This window comes from Heterodontus francisci, chromosome 24 (genome assembly GCF_036365525.1).
Source record: "Heterodontus francisci isolate sHetFra1 chromosome 24, sHetFra1.hap1, whole genome shotgun sequence".
NCBI lineage: Eukaryota > Metazoa > Chordata > Chondrichthyes > Heterodontiformes > Heterodontidae > Heterodontus > Heterodontus francisci.
In genome coordinates, this window is record NC_090394.1 from 15,625,090 (window position 1) to 15,652,115 (window position 27,026).

General features: G+C 44.7%; 1 protein-coding gene across 6 annotated transcripts in view; it reads right to left on the bottom strand.

The window, feature by feature from the left end:
- LOC137383211 (E3 ubiquitin-protein ligase MGRN1-like) overlaps positions 1–27,026 on the bottom strand; it is a 257,889-nt gene that overhangs the window by 24,660 nt on the left and 206,203 nt on the right. For 5 of the 6 annotated variants that reach the window (XM_068055703.1, XM_068055698.1, XM_068055700.1 and 2 more), the window contains exons 12-14: positions 26,707–26,930; positions 14,823–14,943; positions 39–84 (exon numbers count right to left, since the gene is read on the bottom strand). In XM_068055703.1, the coding sequence (XP_067911804.1) occupies positions 39–84; positions 14,823–14,943; positions 26,707–26,930 (391 nt within the window). The remainder of the gene's footprint in view (positions 1–38; positions 85–14,822; positions 14,944–26,706; positions 26,931–27,026) is intronic. The other variant, XM_068055699.1, reaches the window with a different exon arrangement.

A 27,026-nucleotide genomic window follows, 5' to 3' on the forward strand; every position in this document is an offset into this window, starting at 1 on the left:
TGTTGTAATTGTATTATTCTATGATTCTATGATCTCACCTTGATTGTGTGCACATTTTTCTGGGGATTCTTCGATTGTAGTGCTCTGAGAAACAAAAACCCAAGTTAGTTATCACACAGTAAGTCAAAGCTTCAACAGAATTTGCTGAATGCCACATTCCTATACTTTCTAACCATATGGCAATACTGGTAAATAAGCACATTACAGAATCTTGGTAACCTCCTTGTGAAATACATTTTGACTTTACAAAGAAGCTGGCACTCATTTTACTTGATTAAGCACAAAGTGACTACTCATCCAGACTTTCCAATACCATAAAACCTGAAGTAAGTTTTACTCACTTGCCCCACTAAATTCTTTGCTTAAGAACAAGAAACCAGCGATGACTGTACGCAAGGTACAGGCGACATCCACATTTTAATTTTAGATTTCTTTTGGTCCTCTAGAGAGTGAGAATGGGGAGTGAATAGTAGATAATAAGGAAATTGGCTAGATTCTGGAAAGGTTCCATCAGACCAGAAAATAGCAAATATAACCCCTCTATTCAAGAGGGGGGGGGGCGCGGGGGAGAGGGGAGACAGAAAACAGGTAACTATAGGCCAGTTAGCCTGATGTCTGTCATAGGGAAGGTGTTAGAATTTATCATTAAGGAGGCTATAGCTGGGCACTTAGAAAAACACAAGGCAATCGGAAATAGTCAGCATGGCTTTGTGAAAGGGAGATCACGTTTACCAATTTATTGGAGTTCTTTGAAGGAGTAACATGTGCCGTGGATAAAGGGGAGCCCATTGACATACTGTACTTGGACTCCAGAAGGCATTTGACAAGGTGCCACATAAAAGATTATTGCGCTAGGTAGGAGCTCATGGTCTAGTGGGTAACATATTAGCATAGAAAGAAGATTGGCTGACTGACAGAAAACAGAGAGCATGCATAAATGGGCCCTTTTCTGAGTGGCAGGATATGATGACTGGAGTTCTGCAGGGGTCTGTGCTGGGGCCTCAACTTTTTACAATTTGGATATGATGACTGGAGTTCTGCAGGGGTCTGTGCTGGGGCCTCAACTTTTTACAATTTATATCAATGACTTAGATGAGGGGAGCGATGGCATGGTAGCTAAATTTGCAGATGGCACAAAGATAGGTAGGAAAGTATGTTGTGAAGAGGACATAAGGAGCTTGCAGACCAATACATTGAGTGAGTGGGCAAAAATCTGGCAGGTGGAGTATAATGTGGTAAAATGTGAAAAGTTGTTCACTTTGGCAGGAAGAATAAAAAAGCAGAGTATTACTTAAATGGGGAATGACTGCAGAACTCCGAGGTGCAGAGGGATCTAGGTGTTCTGGAGCATGAGTCACAAAAGGTTAGTATGCAGGGACAGAGAGTAATAAAGGAGGCTAATGGAATACTATCCTTTATTACGAGAGGAATTGAAAATAAAAGTAAAGATGTTATGCTTCAGTTATACAGGGTATTGGTGAGACCACATCTTGAATACTGTGTGCAGTTTTGGTCTCCTTATTTATGGAAGGATGTGAATGCGTTGGAGGTGGTTCAGAGGAGGTTAAATAGATTGATACCTGGAATGAGTGGGTTGTCTTAAGAGGAAAGGTTGGACAGACTGGGCTTGTTTTCACTGGGGGTTAGAAGAGTGAGGGGAGACTTGATTGAAGTGTATAAGATCCTGAACGGTCTTCACAAGGGGGATGTGGAAAGGATGTTTCCTCTTGTGGGGGAGTCCAGAACTATGGGGCATGGTTTTATAATTAGGGGTCGCCCATTTAGGACAGATATGAGGAGAAATTCTTTTCTCTGAGGGTTGTCCGACTTTGGAACACTCTGCCTCAAAAGGCAGTGAAGGCAGGGTCATTGAATAATTTTAAGGAGGGGGTGGATAGATTCTTGTTAGGCAAGGGAAACAAAGGTTATCAGGGGTAGATGGGAGAGTGGAATTCAAGACACAAACACATCAGCCACGATCTTTTTCATGGCTGAACAGGCTAGAGGGGCCGAATGGCCGAGTTCTGCTCCTAATTCGTATGTTCGTATTTAATGCATTAACTCATCTTTTCTTCAGGTGTAGGCATACTTGCAAACTTTTTGCACTTAAAGTATCAACCAAACCGAGTTCAGATAAAGCACAGATATAAAAGCCCCTCCTCTCTGCAAAAAATGCAACTTAACTCCAACCTTAAACCAGCATCCAGGAACCAGTGTAACAGTCTCATTTCTAACAATAGTAAGCCTTTTAGTCCGAAAAAGACTCAAATATAGTGCTGAATAATGGATATTTTTCTGCTGTGGACCGCAGCCCATCAGGCCCTGGTTTGAAACTGCCTAAACCTCTCTCGCTTGGGACCCAAACACCCAATATAGAACACTTTCATCCTATGCAAAGTTTCAATTTCGAACCACATGGTAAATTTGGCTGATTTTGGGCTAACAATAATGGTGAGCCTATTAACACTCACCATTATTATCAAGCACGTTGGATAGCAACTTCCAGGGCTGAATTTCGTGAGCCCAGCGCGGGTCCCGTTGGCTGACTTGGAAACGGGTGCTGTTCCTGCCAGTCAAGTGAGCGGCCGCCGCACCACCCCAATGGCAGATGGCCATTTTGCATAAGAGGCGCGGGGCCAGTCCAATCACGCGGCAGGGGCAGAATGCGAGACACCAAATACAGCATCAGACTTCAAAGCAGATGCTGGCACGATATTTAAATCCCTGACAGTCCTGCTTGCATTGCTTCCATGCACTCATTTGCTGCTAGTTCATCAAACCCGAGACTGTGTTGCAGTGACTCTGAAACCCCCAAAGCCCACCACAACACCCCCCACCACCTGAGGCGGTCCCCGCAGGATGGCCCCAGAGTTTAGCGATGCTTCCTTGGAGTTTCTCCTCCAGGCTGCAAGGGAAAGGCGGGAGGTCCTCTTCCTCAGCGATGGTGAGGAGGTCCTCCCGCCTGACCAAGCAAGCCTGAATGGAGATCGCTGAGGTGGTCAGCAGCTGTGGTGGGGTCACCCTCCCCCCACCAGAACTGGGTATAGTGCCACAAGAGGGTCAATGATCTCCTGTCGTCTGCCAAGGTGGGTGCTCCAGACCTCTCTCCTTTTTAGTGATTGCAAGTGGCTACGCGGGAGGAAGCAGGACATGGGGAGGGAGACACTGCAACTGCTTTGGCAGAGGGAGTAAGGCACCACTCCAACCTGACAGATGCACGACTGCATCTTGGCCACGGGCCACCTTCCGTCAAAGCTCACCCCCATTAACTCCCGACAGTGGATGGGAGCATGAGCTATATGTGTTACCCTAGTAGGGGACCAGGGGCTGACATTAGCAGAAATGTCATGTAGATCTCTCTGCCACGTATGACTATCTCCCCCTTTCCTCTTGCAGGACAAGAGGGTCCATAACAAGAGGGAGACATCCCAGACTGGTGGAGGCATACCAGATCTTCAGCCACTCTCCAAAGCAGAGGACGAAGCATTATAATTGGCAGGGACCCAGGGTGGCTACTCCATATCAGATGGAGAGACTGGAGTCTCCACGCAAGAGAGTGAATTTGGCTTCCATCGCCATGCAGTTCACTTCTGGAGACCCACATCATGCAGGGTTGGCAGAGCCTAATCAACACAAGTTTGGGCTCTCTCATGCAGGTCGATGTCCACAGGACACTCAACCAGACAGGGAATAGCCATCCACTTCCGAGGAGGAGTACTCAGAGGATGTCCCATGACTGTCCTGCACCTTCCACCAGCGCAGATACTTTCACCTCCATGGGTTTCCACTTGGCTGTAGAACCAGGGTCACAAGCTGTTGAGAGCACCACACGCGCCCAAGCAGCTGGCTGAGGCTGAGACAGCCGAGGCCTCTGACAGTCACAGGACTGTGGGTGGCCAGGCCCATGCTGAGTCCCAGGCTGGTGCTTAACCTCTTGTGTAGACAGCACAGGGCTCGCTGGAGTTGCAGAGAGGGGTAAGGCAACATATGGTGAAGATGCCAGAGGCCATGCGCAGCCATAAGCAGACGATGGAGGAGTCCATCCATGTCATGAGTGCTGCCATGTGTCAGGCATGTGAGCATATGGCTTTCTCCATTGAGAGGCTGACGACACTCATGGAGAGTCAGATTCCAGAGATGTGCATAGACCTAAACACCATTCGGCCATGAGCTCAATGCAGCAATGACAAGGTGAGAAAAGGATGAGGCCCCTGGAGTCTTCTCCAACTCCTCATCCTTCTCTGGTGAGCAGGGAGGTTCAGGTGAGCCTTGAAAGGGAGGAAGAGAGGCTGACCTCCACAGCTGGGATCTGCCCTCTGGGCACTCTGAGTGTGGACATCGGCTCCTCAGCCCCTTTGCCAGTAAGCCCAGCTCCAGCAGCCACAATGCCCCAGAGGATGGCCGCCAAAGTGAATACAGGCCATGGAGCATCCTGCCACCAGCCCAACTGCTAACGATGGATTCACACCTCTAGAAGCACTCGTAAGCATATGAAGAAAAATGCCTAGAATCACTTGGGGGTTCATGGGTGTTAGACATTTGACATGTGTTGCATCATATAAAGTTATTTTGTTCAAGCCATTAACCTTCATTGTGTAAAAGTGATTATTCTATCATGCATTAATTGTGAGCTGCTGACTTCACCTATCCTCCTTGGTGGAATGCCAATGTAGGCACAGCCCTCATTTGAATATGATCTCCCATGGGCATTAGTGCATGGTTTAGCTGGGCGCTAGGCATGGAACGCAAATAGAAAGGCGGCGACAGGTTGTATGCATTGAGGTGAGTCTTCATTGGTTTCACTATGTGTGGCCACAGGGTGGCTGGGAACAGTTAAGTATGAGATTGTCTCTTGCCTCCTTGGTCCATTTCTCAATCTGCCTGGCCTCCGATGCAAGGACTTCAACATCTTTGTTTGTTCCTTTCCCTCCTCTGCATCTTCCTCGTCAGTGGAGGAGTGTCACTCAGTCATATCATCGTCATGCAAGGCCTCCCCGCTCTGCAGTGCTGGATTGTGCAGAGCACAGCAGACCACAATGATATGTGAGACCCTTGCTGGGGCATACAGCAGGGCACCACTGGATCGATCTATGCAGTGGAATCTCATCTTCAGCGGCCCAATGGCCTACTCGATGCTCACTCGGGTGAAGCCAGAGCATGTGTTGTAACTCTCCTCTGCTGCATTGCAAGGGGGAGAATTGCAGGCATCAGTAGTCATGCCTTTAATGGGTAGCTCTCGTCCTTGAGAATCCATCCCTGAAGGCGAGCAGGAGGGTGCTGAACAGCTATGGCTGGGACTGTTGAAGTATGTAGGTGTCGAGGCTGGTCTGTGTGAGCCTTGATGGCCACATGCGTGCAATCCATCACACCTTGCATCAGGAGAAATCCAGCACTAGTCCCAAATCCAATGGCCCTCTCGGTCTGAATATCAGGGTCAGTGCGGTTGTGCACATACCTGCCTGCCCTATACAACAGGGCACTGGTCACCTCCTTGATGCAGCGGTGGGCTGCTGCCTGGGAGACCCCACACATGGCCCTTGAAATGATTCAGACACATAAAAGTTCAGTGCTACTGTGATCTTCAGGGCTACTGGCATTGGTGATCCCCAAATCCCATTGGGTGCAACTTGTCCTACAGCAGGACACATAAGTCGGTGGCAGCTTCCCTAAAGAGACGTAGTCTGCGCCGACAATGCCACTCAGATATTTGGAGGTAGCCGATTGGAGTACGGTACACTCTCTGGCACAGGTGGGCCCTTCTTGGCATGTCTGGCTGGTCTTGGCTCTCCCACCATGGAGGCACCACATCACGCCCCGGGGGTCCAAAAAGACAGGGTGTAGGAGATCCATGACAGGCGCTCAGTGGGCCTACAGAGCACTTGATGCAGAGACAATCCTTTCTTGGCAACTGAACTTTTTCTACCTCTCCCAGCAGACTCCCTGATGGCCGACTCAGCCAGCAGAATGGGCAACCAAACATCTCACCCAACAATTTGCTCATCCGATGCAGCCACCCAACCACAGGCCTCTCACATGCAGAGGATCTGGGACCCTGACCCCTCCTTGCAGAGCACCTGGGACCCCAACCACCACCCCCCCCCCCACCTTGCAGAGCACCCGAGAGCTCGAGAACCCAACCTCCCATCCTTGCAGAGCACCCAAGACCCTGACCCCTCAACCTTGCACAGCACACAACACTGCAGGCTGACAATGGCCTCCGCAGCCCCTCTTCCCCTATGCAGTGTCGGACGTGCCTGCCTTCCCATCACAGCACTGTCGCCTCACCTTGGTGCCCCGAGCTTTAAACGGTCGGGAATCCAAAGGCACGTGAGTGCCACGTGCCATCCACTTAATCCCAAGCCCCTCAGTGAATCGCCATGAATTAGATGCAAATGTATCAAAAGTAAGTGCTCAGCAATTTAAAATATATTTCTGTTGTGGCAGGGTGGCAATTCCGCCTTGGTGCTTTCCCACCACTGACTAAACCCGGAACTGACATCAGAACACCGGATTTCTGGGCAGACACTTCCGTGATTCGCCATCCCCCCAGGCCACCATTCCCGCTCCAAACGGCCCTCAGTATTTACACATGCACAGTTAAATGTGGAAATCAGAAAGTTGCTGTCTGATTTGCCTTGCTCTGCCATAAGCTTTGCTACCTCGGAGACTCGGCATTAAAGCACAAGGGAGTAAAGTTACTGTACTTACTGACTAGATACCCAATAAATAAATCAAAAAAGTAAGGGCTTCTCCATTTGAGTGTCAGTGAATTTTTAACGGTGTGATAAGTCTTAATTACTGGCAAACAATCTGTCGCTGGAAATTTACTATTATAAGTGTGGATTCTCATTCCTTCAGAGTTTAATTATTGTTGCTGACACGAAACCTGGGACCAAATAAGCAAAATTCCAGAAAATCTATTTAACCTTACATTCTATATTAGCCATCCTTAGGAACATAGGAACAGCAGTAGGCCATTCAGCCCATCGAGCTTGCACTGTCATTCAATACGATCATGGCTGATCATCCATTTCAATGCCTTTTCCCATACTATCCCTATATTCCCTTATGTCATTGCTATTTAGAAATCTGTCAATCTCTGATTTAAATGTACTCAATGACACAGCCCTCTGGGGTAGAGAGTTTCAAAGATTCACAGCCTTCTGAGTAAAGAAATTTCTCCTCATCTCAGTCCTAAGAGATTTCCCACTTATTTTGAAGTTCTAGCCTCCCCAACCAGGGTAAACATCTTCCCTGCATCTACCCTATCTATCCCTTTAAGTATTTTGTAGGATTCAATGAGGTCACCTCTCATTCTTCAAAACTTGAGAGAATACAGGCCCAGTTTCCCCAATCTCTCTTCATAGGACAGTCCTGCCATCCTGGGAACAAGACTTGTGACCTTCGTTGCACTCCCTCTATGGCAATAATATCCTTCGTCAGGTAAGGGGACCAAAACTGCACACATTACTCCAGGTGCAGTCTAACTAAGTTTCTATATAATTGAAGCAAGACTTCACTACTCCTGTACTCAAATCCCCTTGTGATAAAGGCTAACATACCATGAGCCTTCCTAATTGCTTGCTGTACCTGCATGTTTGCTTTCAGTGACTTATTGACGAGGACACCCAGGTCCCTTTGTACATCTACACTTTCTAAACTCTTGCCATTTAAGAAATACTCTGCACATCTATTCCTCCTACCAAAGTGGATAACCTCACATTTTTCCACATTATATTCGATCTGCCATGTTCTTGCCCACTCACTCAGTCTGTCTAAATCCCTTTGAAGCTGCTTTGCATCTTCCTCACAACACACATTACCACCTAGTTTTGTGTCATTGCGAACTTGGAAATGCATTTGGTCCCCACATCCATATCATTGATATATATTGTGAACAGCTGGGGCCCAAGTACAGATCCTTGCAGTACCCCACTAGTCACAGTTTGCCAACTTGTGAATGACTCGTTTATTCCTACTCTCTGCTTTCTGCCTGTTAACTAATCCTTAATCCATGCCAGTATATTACCTACTATCCCATGGGTTTTAATTTTGCTAACCAACCTCCTGTGGGGAACTTTATCAAAAGCCTTCTGAAAATCCAAGTATACTAGGTCCACTGACTCCCCTTTATCAATTCTGTTAGTAACATCCTCATAAAACTCCAACAGGTTTGTCAAACATGATTTTCCATTCATAAATCCAGGTTGACTATGCCCAATCAGATCATTATTATCCAAGTATTCATTTATCACATTCTTTAGAATAGATCCTTGGCCTTCCTGGTATGATATTCCAATAATTCTGGAAGTTAGGAACTGTCATGGTAGACAACTAAAGTTCTACTTGATTTATATTTGAATGGGATGGGGGAAGAAGTAAGGAGAAAACTGAATAGTCTGAACTTGAAAATATTAAAATTAGCTCAGGGTCCTTTTATTCATTGAGCAGCAAAAAAGGAAAATTTCTTGCCCTTGTTTATTTATAACTAGCAGAGACCTGCAAAACATTTGAGGTCAAATTACTATCTTTACTGCAACAGTACTTCTTTAAATACAGGATTTCTAGTTATTCTTTCACCAAAGACTTTAACAGAATCAAAACTTCTCACTCTGGGAAAAGCTACATAAAGCTGTCCATGTGTAAAAACAGGCCTAGGAATATAAATATAAATTCTGTCAAGAGTCTGGCCTTGTGACTTATTTTAGTCATAGAATATGGAAATCTAATTGGGAACTGTTTTCCCTGGTGTTGGGAAGGCAGAATTGTCATGTTGATCTCTCTGCAAAGTATGACCATCTCCCCTTTACACTTGTATTTCTGTTTTTCCTACCAAAGTGGATAACCTTACATTTCTCCATATTGTATTCCATCTGCCAAATTTTTGCCCACTCGCTTAGCCTCTCCAAATCCCCTTGAAGTGTCTTTGCATCCCCCTCACAACTCACACTTCCATCTAGTTTTGTGTCACCTGCAAACATTACATTTAATCCCCACATCCAAATCATTGTAATAGATTGTGACTAGCTGGGGCCCAAGCACTGATCCTAATGGTACCCCACTAGTCACAACCTGCCAATCCAATAATGACCCATTTATTCCTACTCTCTGTTTTCTGTCCGTTAACCAGTTCTCAATCCATGCCAGTATATTCCCACCAATCTCATGTACTCAAATTGTGTTTACAAACCTCTTGTATGGGACCTTAGCAAAAGCTTTCTGAAAATCTAAATATACCATATCCTCCAGTTACCTCTCATCTATTCTGCTAGTTACATCCTCAAAAAACTCCAACAAGTCTGTTAACCACAATTTCCCTTTCATAAATCCATGTTGACTCTGCCCAATCCTACCATTATTTTCTAAGTGTCCTGTTATCACATCCTTCATTATAGATTCTAACATTTTCCCTACGACTGATGTTAGGCGAACAGGTCTATAGTTCCCTGTTTTCTCTCTCCTTCCTTCCTTAAAATAGTGGGGTTACATTTGTTACCTTTCAATCTGCAGGAACCATTCCACAGTCTATAGAATTTTGAAAGATGCCCACCAATGCATCTACTATCTCTACAGTCACCTCTTTCAACACTCTGGGATGCGGATTATCAGGTACAGGGGATTTATCTACTTTAAGTCCCATTAATTTCTCTCGTACTTTAAAAAAAACTAATATTAATATCTTGCAGTTCTTCATTTACACTAGTCCCTTGATTCTCCATTATTTCTGGGAGGTTTTTAGTATTGTCCTCCATGAAGACAGACAAAGTCTTTATTTAGTTTCTCTGCCATTTTCTTATTCCCCACTACAAAGTCTCCTGATTCCGCTTGTAATGGACCCACATTTGTCTTTGCTAATCTTTTCCTTTTTACATACCTAGGAGAAGCTTTTACAGTCCGTTTTTATGTTTCCCGCCAGTTTACTCTCATTTTATTTTTCCTTACTTGGTCCTCCTTTGCAGAATTCTGAAATGCTCCCAATCTTCAGGCTTACAATTTTTTTTGACAACTTTATATGCCTTTTCCTTTGCTCTAATAGAGTCCTTGATCTCTTGCTTAAACCACAGTTAGACCACTTTGCTTGCTGGTATTTTGTGTATTAAAGGAATGTACTTTTGTTACAAACTATGTATTAGTTCTTTAAATGTTAGCTATGGTCTGCTGTCTACTGTCATACCTTTCAACGTAGTTTCCCAATCCACCATAACCAATATGCCCCTCTTACCTTCATACTTTCCTTTGCTTAGATTAAAAACCCTAGTTTCTGATTAAATCACATCACTTTCAAACTTAATGCAAAATTCTATCATATTATGGTCACGCTTTCCTAAAGGCTCCTTTGCAACACGATTATTAATTAGCCCTTTATCATTGCACATTACTAGATCTAAAATAGCCCGCTCCCTTGGTGGTTCCTCAACGTACTGCTCTTTAATTAACAGAGCTACCCCACTACCTATTCCCATATGTCACGTACCCTTGGATATTCAGGTCCCAGCTTTGGTTTCCTTGTACCCACATCTCTGCAATGGTTATCAGGCCATACGTATGAATTTCTATTTGAGCTGACAATTCATCTGTTTTATTGTGAATGCTGCAGGCATTCAGATACAGCGCCCTTAATTCAGTTTTTTATTTTCTGTTTTTGTAAACTCTGGCCCTTCCTGCCATACTCTGATCATCATTATCTTTAATGCTATCTTGAACAATTGCCTTGTTATTTCCCTTTAATTTACTCAATCTTGTCCGATATGATCCCTTCCCCCTCTCCATTTAGTTTAAAGCCCTCTCTACCGAGGGGTAGATGGTGGCGTAGTGGTATTGTCACTGGACTAGTAACCCAGAGACCCAGGGTATTGGGTACATGGGTTTGAATCCCACCACGGTAGAAGGTGGAATTTGAATTCAATTAATAAATCTGGAATTAAAAGCTAGTCTAATGATGGCCATGAAACCATTGTCGATTGTTGTAAAAATCCATCTGGTTCACGAATGTCTTTTAGGGAAGGAAATCAGCTGCCCTTAATCAGCCAGGCCTATATGTGACTCCAGACCCACAGTGATGTAGTTGACCCTTAAATGCCCTCTGAAATGGCCTAGCAAGCCACTCAGTTGTATTGATTCGCTAGAAAGTCGATAAGGAATGAAACCGCATGGACCACTCAGCATCGACCTTGGCACCGCAAACGACAACAGCAAAACTAGCACTGTTTACCCCGCATAGTCCTCCTCACTAACATCGGGAGGCTTTTGCCAAAGTTGGGAGAGCTGTCCCACAAACCAGACAAGCAACAGCCTGACACGGTCATACTCACCGAATCATACCTTACAATGTCCCAGACACCACCATCACCACCCCAGCAGAGGTGATGACATAGTGGTATACAGACGGGAGGCAGTTGGCCTGGGAGTCCTCACCATCGACTCCAGACCCCATGACGTCTTATGGCATCAGGTCAAATATGGGCAAGGAAACCTTCTGCTGATTACCACCTACCGCCCCCACTCAGCTGATTAATCAGTACTCCTCCATGTTGAACACCAGTTGGAGGAAGCACGGAGGGTGGCAAGGTCACAGAATGTACTCTGGGTGGGAGACTTCAATGTCCATGATCAAGAGTGACCTGGTAGCACCACAACTGACCGAGCTGGCCGAGTCCTAAAGAACATAGCTGCTAGACTGGGTCTGCAGCAGGTGGCGAGGGAACCAACAAGAGGGAAAAACATACTTGATCTCGTCCTCACCAATCTGCCTGCCGCAGATGCTTCTGTCCATGACAGTATTGGTAGGAGTGATCACCACACAGTCCTTGTGGAGACAAAGTCCCATCTTCAAACTGAGGATACCCTCACTGTGTTTTGTGGCACTACCACCGTACTAAATTGTTACGAACAAATCTAGCAACTCGAAGTTGGGAATCCAGCAGCAGAATTGTACCCAACCACAATAACTAACCTCATGGCCCAGCATACCTTTACGATCAAGCCGGGGAACCAACCCTGATTCAATGAACAGCGCAGGAGGGCATGCCAGGAACAGCACCAGGCATACCTCAAAATGAGGTATCAACCTAGTGAAGCTACAACCTAGGATGACTTGCGTGTCAAACAGCGTAAGCAGCATGCAATAAACAGAGCTAGATGATTTCACAAACAATGGATCAGATCTAAGCTCTGCAGTCCTGCCACATCCAGTCATGAATGGTGGTGGACAATTAAACAACTAACTGGAAGACGTGGCTCCAAAAATATCGCCATCCTCAATGATGGGGGAACCCAGCATTCGCAACAATATTCAGCCAGAAGTGCCGAGCTGAAGATCCATCTAGGCCTCCTCCTGAAGTCCCCAGCATCACAGATGCCAGTCTTCAGCTAATTCGATTCACTTCACGTGATATCAAGAGATGACTAAAGGCACTGGATACTGCAAAGGCTATGGGCCCTGACAACATTCTGGCAATAGTACTGAAGACCTGTGCTCCAGAACTTGCCGCGCCCTTAGCCAAGCTGTTCCAGTACAGCAACACTGGCATTTACCCAGCAATGTGGTAAATTCCCAGGTATAAGAGGTTTAAGAGGCATCTTGACAAATACATGAATAGGATGGGAATAGAGGGATATGGTCCCCGGAAGTGCAGAAGGTTTTAGTTTAGACGGGCATCATGATCAGCGCAGGCGAATGGCCTGTTCCCGTGCTGTATTGTTCTTTGTATATCCTGTACACAAAAAGCAGGATAAATCCAACCAGGCCAATTACCACCCCATCAGTCTACTCTCTGTCATCAGTGAAGTGATGGAAGGTTTCATCGACAGTGCTATCAAGCGGCACTTGCTTAGCAACAACCTGCTCAATGACATTCAGTTTGGGTTCCGCCAGGGCCACTCAGCGCCTGACCTTATTACAGCCTTGGTTTAAACACGAACAAAAGAGATGAACACAAGAGGTGAGGAGAGAGTGACTGCACTTGACATCAAGGCAGCATCTGACAGAGTACGGCATCAAGGAGCCCTAGCAAAACTGAAGTCAATGGGAATCAGGGGGAAAACTCTCCGCTGGTTGGTGCCACAAAAACGCAAAGGAAGATGGCTGTGGCTGTTGGAGGTCAACCATCTCAGCTGTTTCATCAATGATCTTTCTTAAATCATAAGGTCAGAAGTGGGGATGTTCACTGATGATTGTGCAATATCCAGCACCATTCGCAATTCCTCGGATACTGAAGCAGTCCGTGTAAAAAGTGCAGAGACCTGGACGATGTCCAGGCTTGGGCTGTTAAGTGGCAAGTAACATTCGTGTCAAGAGAAAATCTTACCATCTCCCCATGACATTCAATGGCATTACGATCGCTGAATCCCCCACTAACAACATACTAGGGTTTACGATTGACCAGAAACTGAACTGGAGTAGCCATATAAATACCGTGGCTACAAGAGCAGGTCAGAGGCTAGAAATCCTTCAGTGAGTAACTCACCTCCTGCCTTCCCAAAGCCTGTCCACCATCTAAAAAGCACAAGTCAGGAGTGTGATGGAATACTCTCCACTTGCCTGGATGGGTGCAGCTCCAACAATACTCAAGAAGCTCGACACCGTCCAGGACAAAGCAGCCTGCTTGATTGGCACTACATCCACAAACATCACTCCCTGCACCACCAACACGCAGTGGCAGTAGTGTGTGCCATCTTCAGCAACTCACCAAGACTCCTTAGACAGCACCTTCCAAACCTGCGACCTCAACTGCCTAGAAGGACAAGGGCAGCAGATGCATGGGAACACCACAACCTGCAAGTTCCCCTCCAAATCACACACCATCCTGACTTGGAACTATATCGCCGTTCCTTTACTGTTGCTGGGTCAAAATCCTGGAACTCCCAACAGCACATGGACTGCAGCACTTCAAGGAGGTGGCTCACCACCACATTCTCAAAGGCCAATTAGGGATGGGCAATAAGTGCTGGCCTAGCCAGCGGCGCCATATCCCACGAACGAATTAAAAAAAATCCAAAGTTATATGACTCGCTAGAACATTGGTCCCAGCACGGTTCAGCTGAAGTCCGTCCCACCGGAGTATAAGTTTGTGTGCTGGCATGCACATTGGAGTCAGACTGTGCAGAAACTCTGGAGGGTGTAGACTGTAATCATCAACTTTGTCAACAGAATCGATGCTGATATTATTTCAATTCACCTGACAGCTTTTCTAAAGGCTTTTCATTCAAATCTAGTGAATCTTCATTTCTAGCAGAAATAGCTTTTAAATAATAAGCTGCATCAAATAATTGTCCCTGTCATTTTGCCATACTTAACCAATTCCATCACCTCATCCACCCCCCACCCCATGCCTATCCAAAGCCATTCCAGCCCTCTCATACTATCCCCATTCCATTCGCCCCATCTCTTCCATCAATCCAATCTCATCCCTCACAGAGACAAGCTCTCCAGCCAGGGTAACTATTGTTGTTGAGGTCCCCTTGCCTTCCAATATTTTTGTTCTCCATCAACACCAACCCCCCACCGCTGCTGCCACCACCGTCAAATGTCAGCAGCTGCATGTGGATCATGCACTCCAGTCCTTTGCGCATCCAAGATGCCTCCGTGCGCCAGGCATCACCCAGCAAATAAAACCACCAACAGACTGCCCAATCAAAACCGGTAGACAGACAAAAACTGAGTATTATTTTAGATGTTCTGCCAACTACATTTGCAAACTTGGTCATTGATTTGTACTTCTTGTTTCAGTCATCCAATAATTATCGGACATTATTTAGCCAAATTACTTCTTTCAGTTAATTTTTCTTTTAGTCTATCCCAACAGTCTCCCACTGTAACTTACTTCTTGTGAGCTAGATTCATTTGGCAATTGTGGTCCATTCTTTTGTAACAGAACATCGGAATCTTCTGAAAGTTTCTCTTCATCCTCTTCTTGTATTGGAGAAGATGGAGATCTCAAACTGCTAAATTATTGTACAATTTTAAATTAGACATCCTTTATTATCAAATATAAACAATGTAGATCTAGATATAAATTTCTTGTTGAAACTCCATCAGATCAATTGGATCAGTGCAAGCTATACACAAAGCTCTCTGGTCATGTCAGGCTTTTTCTGTATATTATGTATTCTATTTCTCTGATTTTTTTCCCTTATACACAAATGAGAACATACTAAAAGTATAATATTATTGAGGTATTTTGACCCAAGCATACAATTTTAGTACATACAATTTACTGCTCTTGTTTTCTCATGGTATTTCAAGCAATTTGGATTATGGTGAGAAAGGTGTCTAGGGGTCCCTCCCATCCTCCACCTGGTTTCACCGTAACATGATTTAATTTTAAACACACCATGTTTTTAGCTCCCCCTTGGTGAATCCTTGTTCTCCACTTTTCAATTATAAGGCAAAGAAGCCAGTACAAACAGGTTTTCTTAGCTTTAAAGAAGAAAAGTTGAAATTTATTAAGCTTGAACTTAAACTCTAATTCGACTGACACCTACGGATACACAAAGCACCCACGCTAGCATGCATATGCGGTATACACATGCAAATAGAGACAGAAAAGAGCACAGGAAAAATAAAGTGCAAAAGTTTGAGGCAATATCTGAAGAGTTTTTGTTGCAGTTCTTCGAGTTCACTGTAGCGTCCTTGATAGTAGGCACATCTTGCTTTTCGTTGGGGCCTAGTATTATTCTTAAACCTTGTTTGCTGTAGGAGACTTTTCTCTCTTGGGGTTCATGTGACTTCAGTGGATTCAGAGGCTTGTGAGAAAGAGATGGGAGCAGACAGGAGAGTTCTTCTTAGTCCAGGAGGAAACAGTCTTTCTGAGTTCAAACTCTCTGTGGCTAGTTCAAAAGACCCTGGAACAGCCAGTTAGTCATATGACCAGCTGCTCTAACCAATCCTGGAATGTACCATCTTCGCAGTCTCTGGAATGCTCCTCTTACACACAATACCTGGTGATCAAGGTCCATTGTGGGTTGAGTGTGTCAGGGAATGGTCCTTTGTCCTTCCAAGCACTGTCTGTTAATATGCAAATATCTTTTCCAGCCACAGCTGATTGTTTAACAAGTCATTTCCTCACTCCAGCAACATCTTAAAATCAATGTTTATGACAAAATTAATGTGTCTCATTCTTGGCAGGTGTGGGACGAGCATGACAACTCCACACCCAGCGAATTGAAATACGATTTTTCAAGAGAGCATTTCATTAAAAGGGTCGAGAGAGAAAATATAACATACAGGGAAAAGCAAGCGTCTCTCTCTCTCATTCATTCATAAATCCTAAAACATATTAAGATTGCCACCCACCCCCTTGGCATCCCAGTAAACATGTGCTTTTTGGGGTGGGTGGTGGGGGTGGGGGAGTTTGTATTCAGTTTGCCCATTTCCTTGGCTGCCAAGGGTCTTTGAGATGGTTAGGTTTAATTAGCCCTAAGTTGGATTTTTTTTTTTCTCAGCAGAGTCAGGAGTGGGCAGGTCTATCCTGAACTCTCCTTCAGTGCTTTCCTGGCTTTTGATTTTGGGGCATGGGTGGTTGTCTTTGTTTCTGACTGTGGGGGAGGATTCTTTGCTAATCTCCCCTTTGTCCCAGAGGACACTCTTGCCTGCAGGTATTTGTGCAGACTCTACTGCACTCCCCTGTGGCACTTCAACTAGGTGAGGCATCACCCTCGCGGTTTCTCTGTCCCGTAGAGGTCTTTCTTTGTTTCTGCAGGTTCCTATAAATGCTATTAGCAACTCTGGTGGGGTGCTTCTAGTGTCTGCAATTACATAGGAGAATGTGGGGTCTAATTTTTCACATTTTTCGGGGTTGACTGACCGGACAGTAAGGGTTTTCATCCAGGATTCCTCCTGGACTTCCTTTGACCTGCCCTCTTGGTCCCTTTTTACCCTTCCCTTGCTAACCTTTTGCCAGCCTTGTGCCTGCCTGTCCCTTTTTGTTCTCGGCAGGGGTCCCTTACAGTTCACCAGCCCTCTGCTGGAGGGTCGTCCTAACACCAGTACAGGACTTGGGGGTGCAGGTTTCACTGTAGTTTGGGATTTCCCCTCAACCTGGCACATGTGGCAACTCCTGCACTACATTTTTGTGGAGTTTTGGTCAGTCAAACAGCTGTCTTATGCAGGCTTTGGTATTTCGTATACCAGCATGTACAGCCACTATAGTCTCATGGGCCCTTAATGTCGCGCTCTACGACACCACTAACTGGTGAATTACTGTCCACCACTTGCGCTCAGGTCTGTGAGGAGAACTCCATTTCCTCATCATTCTTTAAATAGTAGCAATCGGGGACTCCCTCTGCTTCACTTTCAGACTGGGCAGCCTTTGCTAACTCTCACAATACTGGGTCGGCTCGCTGACACACAGCTAGGGAAAATCCATTTAATTCATTCCCTGTGTCTCCTAACTTTCCAAAGAAAGTCTCAGACAGACAGACCTGGTCATCTGCCTGCAGTGCCAATTCAGTATCCTCTGGGAGGAGCTGGTTTATCATGGCCCGATCCACTACACATTCAGGGAAACTGCTGGGCTCCATCTTCTGCCACTGAGTGGTCTCTGACCTCCTGCAGTCTTTCTTTCACTCTCGCCAGATCATGACCTAGGAGTAGGTCAACCCCATCCACAGGCAAACTAGGGACAATCCCTACGGTCACCAGTCCTGAAACCAGGTCGCACTCCAGGTACAGGTACAGGCATCCTCCAATACCATTCACCACCATTCTGGTGTTCACTGCACTCTCTGGGGGAAATGTCAGGCCTTTTCCCAGTAAAAGGGATCTAGTGGCTGTGTCCCTGAGAATTACTATGGGCTTGCTTGCCCCACTTGAGGGGTATGGGGTTACTTTCCCTTCAGACACAAACCCTGATAACTTTCAGGAATCCTGTGAAATGTTCCTGCACTTGCAGCCATAAGCTTCCTGGGTCGCAATCTTATTGTAGTTAAAGCCACAGCTTGCTCTGATGTGCTTTCCATCAGGTTCTCTTCTTCACTGAATGGGTGTGCCCTGATTAACCCTACAGGTTTTCCCTTTAGTTTCCAGCAGTCAGCTTTTAGACGACCTGCTTTATTACAATGCAAGCACACAGGTCTCCGGGTCTCACTCTTGCTCACAGCACCTTCCTTTTTAGTTGGAGGAGGGCCGCCTGTGACTCCTGCTTTTCTTTCTCTCCCAGAACTGCTTGGGCTCCTATCACCTTCCCATTCTTTGTCCTTTTCGGATTTGTGGGAGTGACTAGGAAAGGTTCTCCCTGGGAAACCGACTTATAAATTAAAGCAAACTCATCGGCCAGAATGGCCGCTTGCCAGGCTCTCTGAACTCGCTGCTCCTCTACATGTGTCTTTATGGAGAGTGGGAGAGTGTTTTTAAATTCCTCTAACAGAACTACCTCACTGAGATTCTCATAGCTGAGCTGTACTTTAAGAGCCCTCAGCCACAAGTCAAAAGCCAGCTGCTTACTTCTTTCAAACTCCGTATATGTTTAATTAGCTTGCTTCTTGAGGGTTCTAAACTTTTGGCGATATGAATTAGTACCTGAAGCCTATGCCCCAAGGATAGCACTTTTTATCTGTTCATAATTTAATGAACTCTCATCTGGCAACAGGGAATAAACCTCAGTTTTCCAGTTAGCTTGCTTTGCAGTAAAAGAGGCCAGGTCTCAGCTGTCCATTTTAGCTGCCTTGCCAGTTGCTCAAAGGACACAAAAAATGCTTCTACATTCTCCTAGAATCATTAAAGGTTTAAGGCACAGAAAGAGGTCACTTGGTCCATTGTGTCTGTGCCAGCCGAAAAACGATCCACCCATTCTAATCCCACCTTCCAGCATTTGGTCCGTAGCCCTGCAGCTTACGGTACTTGAGGTGTATATCCAGACTCCTTTTGAATGAGTTGAGGGTCTCTGCCTCAACTACCCTTTCAGGCAGTGAGTTCCAGACCCCCACCACCCTCTGGGTTAAAAAGTTTTTCCTCATCTCCCCTCTAATTTTTCTACCAATCACTTTAAATCTATGCCCCCTCGTCATTGACTTCTCTGCTGAGGTGAATAGACCCTTCACCTCCACTCTATCCAGGCCCCCAAAATTTTGTACATTTCAATCAGATCTCCCCTCAGCCTTCTCTGTTCCAAGTAGAACAACCCCAGCCTATTCAATCTTTCCGCATAGCTGCATTTTTCCAGTCCTGGCAACATCCTCGAAAATCTCCTCTGTACCCTCTCTAGTGCAATTACATCTTTTCTGTAATGAGGTGACCAGAACTGCACACAGTACTCAAGTTGTGGCCTAACCAATGAGTTATACAGTTCCAGCATAACCTCCCTGCTCTTGTATTCTATACCTTTGCTAATAAAGGAAAGGATTCCATATGCCTTCTTAACCACCTTATCGACCTGTCCTGCTACCTTCAGGGATCTGTGGACATCCTCTCCAAGGTCCCTTACTTCCTCTACACTTCTCAGTATCCTCCCTATTATTGTGTATTCCTTTGCCTTGTTTGACCTCCCCAAATGCATCACCTCACACTTCTCCAAGTTGAATTCCATTTGCCACTTTTCTGCCCATCTAACCAGACCATAAATATTTTCCTGCAGCCTACAGCTATCCTCCTCGCTATCTAGCACACGGCCAATCTTTGTGTCGTCCGCAAACTTCTTGATCCTGCCCCCTACATTTACGTCTAAATCATTAAAATACACCACGAAAAGCAGGGAACCCAGTACTGAGCCCTGCGGAATGCCACTGGAAACTGCCCTCCAGTTGCTAAAACAGCTGTCAACAATTACCCTTTGTTTCCTGCCACTGAGCCAATTTTGTACCTACCTTGCTGCATTTCCCTGGATCCCATGGGATTTTATTTTTTAACCAGTCTACCACGTGGCACCTCATCAAAAGCCTTGCTAAAATCCATGTGGACCGCATCAACTGCACTACCCTCATCAACCCTCCTTGTTATCTCCTCAAAAATTCAATCAGGTTAGTCAGATGCAAGCTGCCTTTAACAAATCCTTGCTGACTATCCTTCATTAATCCGTGTCTTTCTAATTGGTGATTTATAGTTCCATGTTACTTTTTCAAAAAATTTAATCATGTTTGTCAAACAAGATCTTCCCTTATCAAATCCATGCTGACTATCCTTGATTAACCTGTGCCTTTCTCAGTGAGAGTTTATCCTCTCAGAATAGATTCCAATAATTTGCCCACTACTGAGGTTAGACTGACAGGCCTGTAATTATTCGGTCTATCCTTCGCTCCCTTTTTAAACAAAGGTACAACATTAGCAATTCTCCTCCAATCCTCTTGCACCACACCTGTATACAGTGAGGACTGGAAAATGATGATCAGATGCTCCATTTCCTCTCTTGCTTCTTTTAACAGCCTAGGATACATTACATGTGGTCCTGGTGATTTATCAACTTTCAAGGATACTAATCCATTAATACTTCCTCTCTCCCCATGTTTATCACATCTAATACTTCACACTCTTCCTCCTTGAAACAAAGTATTCATGAAGAACCATACCAATATCTTCCGCTCCGACACATAGGTTACCTTTTTGGTTTGTTATGGGCCCTACTCTCTCCTTAGTTATCCTCTTACTCTTAATGTATTGATAAAACATCTTTGGGTTCACCTTGATTTTGCTTGCCAATATTCTTTCATGCCCACTCTTAGCTTTCCTAATTTCCTTTTTGATTTCACCCCTCTACTTCCTATACTCCTCTCGGCTTTCTGTAGTTTTGAGTACTTGGTGTCGGACATAAGCTTTCCTTTTCTGCCTCATCTTACCCTGTAAGCTCCTTCACATCCATGGGGCTCTAGATTTTGCCACCTCACCCTTTTTCTTTGTGGGAACATGTTTACCCTGAACCTCTTGAATCTCCCCTTTGAATGCCTCCCACTGTTCTGACGCTGATTTACCTACAAGTAGCTGTTTCGAGTCCACTTTCGCTAAATCACTCCTCAGTTTACTAAAATTGGCCTTGCCCCAATTGAGAACTCACACTTCTGTTCTATTTCTGTCCTTTTGCATAATTACATTAAAACGGACTGAATTATGATCACTACCACCAAAATGCTCTCCGACTGCCACTCCTTCCACCTGCCCATCTTCATTTCCTAAAACTGGGTCTAAAACAGCGCTCTCTCTTGTTGGACTTGCTACATACTGGGCAAAAAAGTTCTCCTAAATGCATCTCAAGAATTTTGCTCCCTCAATTCCTTTCACACTAAAATTATCCCAGTTAATATTGGGTAATTAAAATCCCCTACTATTATTGCCCTATTGTTAGAATCACAGAAAAATAGGAGTGGAGGAGTAGGCTATTCAGCCCTTCGAGCCTGCACCACCATTCAATACGATCATGGCTGATCATCCAAACTCAGTACCCTGTTCCTGCTTTCTCCCCGTATCCCTCGACCTCTTTAGCCCTAAGAACTATATGTCTTTCTTGAATATATTTAATGATTTGGCCTCAATTGCATTATGCGGTAGAGAATTCCACAGTTCACCGCCCTCTGGGTGAAGAAACCCCTCCTCATCTCAGTCCTAAATGGCTTAGCCTTATCCTTAGATTGTGACCCCTGGTCCTGGACTCCCCCACACCATCGGGAACATTCTTCCTGCATCTAGTCTGTCCAGTCCTGTTAGAATTTTGTAGGTTTCTATGAGGTCCCCTCTCATTCTTCTAAACTCTAGCGAATCCAAGCCTAATCGACCCAATCTCACTTCATACGTCAGTCCTGCCATCCCAGGAATCAGTCTGGTGAACCTTCGCTGCACTCCCTCTATAGCAACAACATCCTTCCTCAGATAAGGAGTCCAAAACTGCACACAATACTCCAGATGTGGTCTCACCAAGGCCCTGTACAATTGTAACAAGACATCCTTGCTCCTGTACTCGAATCCTCTCGCTATGAAGGCCAACATACCATTTGCCTTCTTAACCGCCTGCTGCACCTGCATGCTTACTTTCAGCAACTGGTGCACAAGGACACCCAGATCCCACTGCACTTCCCCCTTTCCCAATCTATTGCCGTTCAGATAATAATCTGCCTTTCTGGTTTTGCCACCAAACTGGATAACCTCACATTTATCCACCTTATACTGCATCTGCCATTTATTTGCCCACTCACTCAACCTGTCCAAATCACACTGGAGCTTCTCTGTATCCCCCTCACAGCTCACATTCCTACCCAGCTTTGAGTCGTCTGCAAACTTGGATATATTACATTTAATTCCCTCATCTCTTTCATTAATATATATCGTGAATTGCTGGGGTCCAAGCACTGATCCCTGCAGTACCGCAATAGTCACTGTCTGCCACTCAGAAAAAGACCCATTTATTCCTACTCTTTGTTTCCTGTCTGCCAACCAATTCTCTATCCATGTCAGTACCCTACCCCCAATCCCATGTGTTTTAATTTTGCACGCTAATCTCTAATGTGGGACCTTATCGAAAGCCTTCTGAAAGTCCAAATACACCACATCCACTGGTTCTCCCTTATCTATTCTATTAGTTACATCCTCAAAAAATTCCAGTGGATTCGTCAAGCATGATTTCCCTTTCATAAATCCATGTTGACTTTGTTTGGTCCTGTCATTGTTTTCCAAGTGCTGTTTAGTTTAGAGATACAGCACTGAAACAGGCCCTTCGGCCCACCGAGTCTGTGCCGACCATCAACCACCCATTTATACTAATCCTACACTAAGCCCATATTCCTATCACATCCCCACCTGTCCCTATATATTTCCCTACCACCTACCTATACTAGGGGCAATTTATAATGGCCAATTAACCTATCAACCTGCAAGTCTTTGGCATGTGGGAGGAAACCGGAGCACCCGGAGAAAACCCACGCAGACACAGGGAGAACTTGCAAACTCCGCACAGGCAGTACCCAGAATCGAACCCGGGTCCCTGGAGCTGTGAGGCTGCGGTGCTAACCACTGCGCCACTGTGCCGCTCTGCTATTACATCTTTTATAATAGACTCTAGCATTTTCCCCACTACTGATGTCAGGCTAACCGGTCTATAATTCCATTTTCTCTCTACCTCCTTTTTTAAATAGTGGGGTTACATTAGCTACCCCCCAATCCATTGGAACTGTTCCAGAGTCTATAGAATTTTGAAAAATGACCAACAATGCATCTACTATTTCTAGGGCCACTTTATTAAGTACTCTGGGATGTAGATTATCAGGCCGTGGGGATTTATCGGCCTTCAATCCCGTCAATTTCCCTAACACCATTTCCCTAACATTTCTGGGAGGTAATTTGTGTCCTCCTTTGTGAAGACAGAACCAAGGTATATATATGATTGGTTTGCCATTTCTTTGTTCCCCATTATAAATTCCCCCGTTTCTGACTGTAAGGAAACCACATTTGTCTTCACTAATCTTTTTCTCTTCACATATCTATAGAAGCTTTTATAGTCAGTTTTTATGTTCTCTGCAAGCTTAGTCTCATACTCTATTTTCCCCTTCTTAATCAATCCCCTTGTCCTCCTTTGCTGAATTCTAAACTGCTCCCAATCCTCAGGTTTAATGCTTGTTCTGGCCATTTTATATTTCCCTTCCTTGGATCAAATACCATCCCTAATTTCTTTTGTAAGCCATGGTTGAGCCACCCTTCCTGTTCAATTTTTGTGCCAGAGAGGAATATGAACAATTGTTGTAATTCATCCGTGCGCTCTTTAAATGCTAGCCATTGCCTATCCACTGTCAACCCTTTAAGTAACATTCCCCAATCTATCATAGCCAACTCGCGCCTCATACCTTCATAGTTTCCTTTATTTAGATTCAGGACCCTAGTCCCGGAATCAACTCTCTCACTCTTCATCTTAATGAAGAATTCTATCATGTTATGGTCACTCTTCCCCAAGGGGCCCTGCACAAGATTGTTAACTAATCCTTTCTCATTACACAATACCCAGTCTAGGATGGCCTGTTCTCTAGTCAGTTTCTCAAGGTATTGGTCCAAAAAACCATTACATACGCACTCCATGAATTCCTCCTCTACAGTATTGTTGCCAATTTGGTTTTCCCAATCTATATGTAGATTAAAATCACCCATAAGTACAGCTGCACCCTTATTGCATGCATCTCTAATTTCCTGTTTAATGCCATCCTCTACATCACCACTGCTGTTTGGGGGGTCTATATACAACCCCCACCAACGTTTTCTGCCCATTGGTGTTTCTAAGCTCCACCCATACAGAGTCCACATCAGGATTCTCTGAGCTAATATCCTTACTCACTATTGTACTGATTTCCTCCTTTACTAACAATGTTACTCCACCTCCTTTCCTTCTTTGCCTGTCCTTCCTAAATATTGAAAACTCCTGGATGTTCAGTTCCCATCCTTGGTCATCCTGCAGCCATGTCTCCATAACCGCAACTATATCGTATCCATTTACATCTATTTGTGCGGTTAATTCGCCTACCTTATTGTGAATACTCCACGCATTGAGACACAATGCCTTTAGAGGCTTGTCTTTTTAACATTCTTACTCATCTTAACATTATTTCGCACTATTTGTTTCTTGCCCATGATTTCAATGCCTTCCACTTTTGCCTTTTTGTTTCCTGTCTTTCATTTCTATCCTTGTTCCCTCCTCCTCAGTCTCCCCGCTCTGGTTCCCATCCCCTGCCATTCTAGTTTAAATCCTCCCCAACAGCACTAGCAAACGCCCCTGTGAGGACATTGGTTACAGTCCTGCCTGGGGGTAACCCGTCCCGCTTGTACAGGTCCCACCTTCCCCAGAACCGGTCCCGACGTCCCAGGAATCTAAATCCCTCCCTCCTGCACCATTTCTCCAGCCACGCATTCATTTAGTCTATTCTCCTGTTCCTATACTCACTAACACGTGGCACAGGCAGCAAACCTAAGATTACTACTTTTGAGGTCCTGTTTTTTCATTTAGGTCCTAACTCCTTAAATTCATCTTGCAGGACTTCATCCCTTTCTCTACCTATGTCGTTCGTACCGACATGTACCATGCTTCTTCAGATTCAAGGGAAAGGTGGCTGGCCACTAGTCTTAGGTGTTCAGACTTCCAAGCATTGCCACGTACACTGATCCCACACTGCTCAGCCATTTTTCTCAGCTCCTCCACAGACAGTGCTTTTAACTTACCCAAGTTACTTCACCCTGGCTTCGGGAGCTACTAGCTTCTGCTGCAGACATATTAGTATTCAAGCACACACAACCATTGGGAACAATTTGACTTTCCACTTCCAATTTCTCTTGTTTGTGGGTAACTCCAGGACGGTAGCGCCCAAAATTCTGTTACGACCAGGTGAGAAAGGTGTCCAGGGGTCCCTTTCAGCCTTGACCTGTTCTAACCGTAACAGGGTTTAATTTTAAACACACCGTGTTTTTAGCTCCCCCTTGGTAAATCCTTGTTCACCGCAATTCGAGTATAAGGCAAAGAAGCCAGCATAAACAGGTTTTCTTAGCTTTAAAGAAGGAAAGTTGAAATTTATTAAACTTGAATTTAAACTCTAATTCGCCTGACACCCACGGATACACAACGTGCCCACGCTAGCATGCATACGCAATACACATGCAAATAGAGACAGAAAAGAGCACAGGAAAAATAAAGTGGAAAGGTTTGAGGCAATATCTGAAGAGTTTTTGTTACGGTCCTTTAAGTTCACTGTAGTGTCTTGCTTTTCATTGGGGCCCTACATTCCTCGTAAACCTTGTTCACTGTCGGAGACTTTTCTCTTTTGGGGTTCATGTGCCTTCAGTGGATTCAGAGGCATGTGAGAAAGAGATGGGAGCAGACAGGAGAGTTCTTCTCAGTCCAGGAGCAAACAGTCTTTCTGAGTTCAAACTCTCTGCGGCGAGTTCAAAAGACCCTGGAACAGCCAGTAAGTCATGTGACCAGCTGTTCTAACCAGTCCTGGTTTGTATCACCTTAGCAGTTTCTGGAATGCTTCTCTTACACACAATACCTGGTGATCAAGGTGCAACTGTGGGTTGAATGTGTCAGGGAATGGTCCTTTGTCCTTCCAAGCACTGTCTGTTAATATGCAAATGTCTTTTCCAGCCACAGCTGATTGTTTAACAAGTCATTTCCTCACTCCAGCAACATTTTAAAATCAATGTTCATGACAAAATTAATGTGCCTCATTCTTGGCAGGTGGGGGCCTAGCATAACAATGGACATCTAGCTAGTTATATCACTCCTATGCTGAGATCTGCGACAGCACTCATTTTTCTAAATTGCATTCACTTCCAGTATCTCTCTTCTCACCTGTCCAATGTTACCCTGGTAATCAAACTGAATGCAATCTCAATACCTGTCAAATGTGCCTTGGCTATCATCAGTAGGACAACCCATTATTTAAAAATATCAGCCAAGATTTATTAAAGGAAACCAATAATCAACTATCATTTTAAATCATTCTACATGGCATGTTGTCTGAAGAAAAAACTTCAATCTCTATTTTAGAATTGAAATCTTGCCTGGGGACTTACTTTTAAATAATTTTAGCAAATGATAAAAAAATACTGATATCAGCAATAGCTTCATTTGTTGAATATTTCTATATGAGAGCTATATGGAATTGAAAACAGGCATCACACAAGTTTAGAATGCCAAAATAGAGGTGTGCAAGTTCTATAAACTAGTAGAAATCATTTGAACTATTACATTAGGGATGAAGAATTTTATCACAGTATACAAGACCAAACTGGTGAACGGTTCGTTGGACACTTACCTTTCTGAGGATTTGCTCAGTTTGGGCTTTTGGGGACAGTTATCTACCATCCTGTCCATTGCTGACAGCTGCCTGCCTGATGGAGACAAGCCATCCCCAATCCCAGAATAGTTTATTTCTTCATATAAGGGAGCAGGAGGGATACATGGAGAAACCGATCGAAGTCCATTCAAAGCTTCCAGTAGGGAAACTGGCTCAAATCCAGGAGGAATGTGCTCTGATGTCTAAAGATTAAGAAGAATTAAGTTAGAAAGGAAAAAAGCATTGCAATTAAAAAGATAGGAAGAGGCAAACAAAAACAGTTAAAGTGCAATAAGACA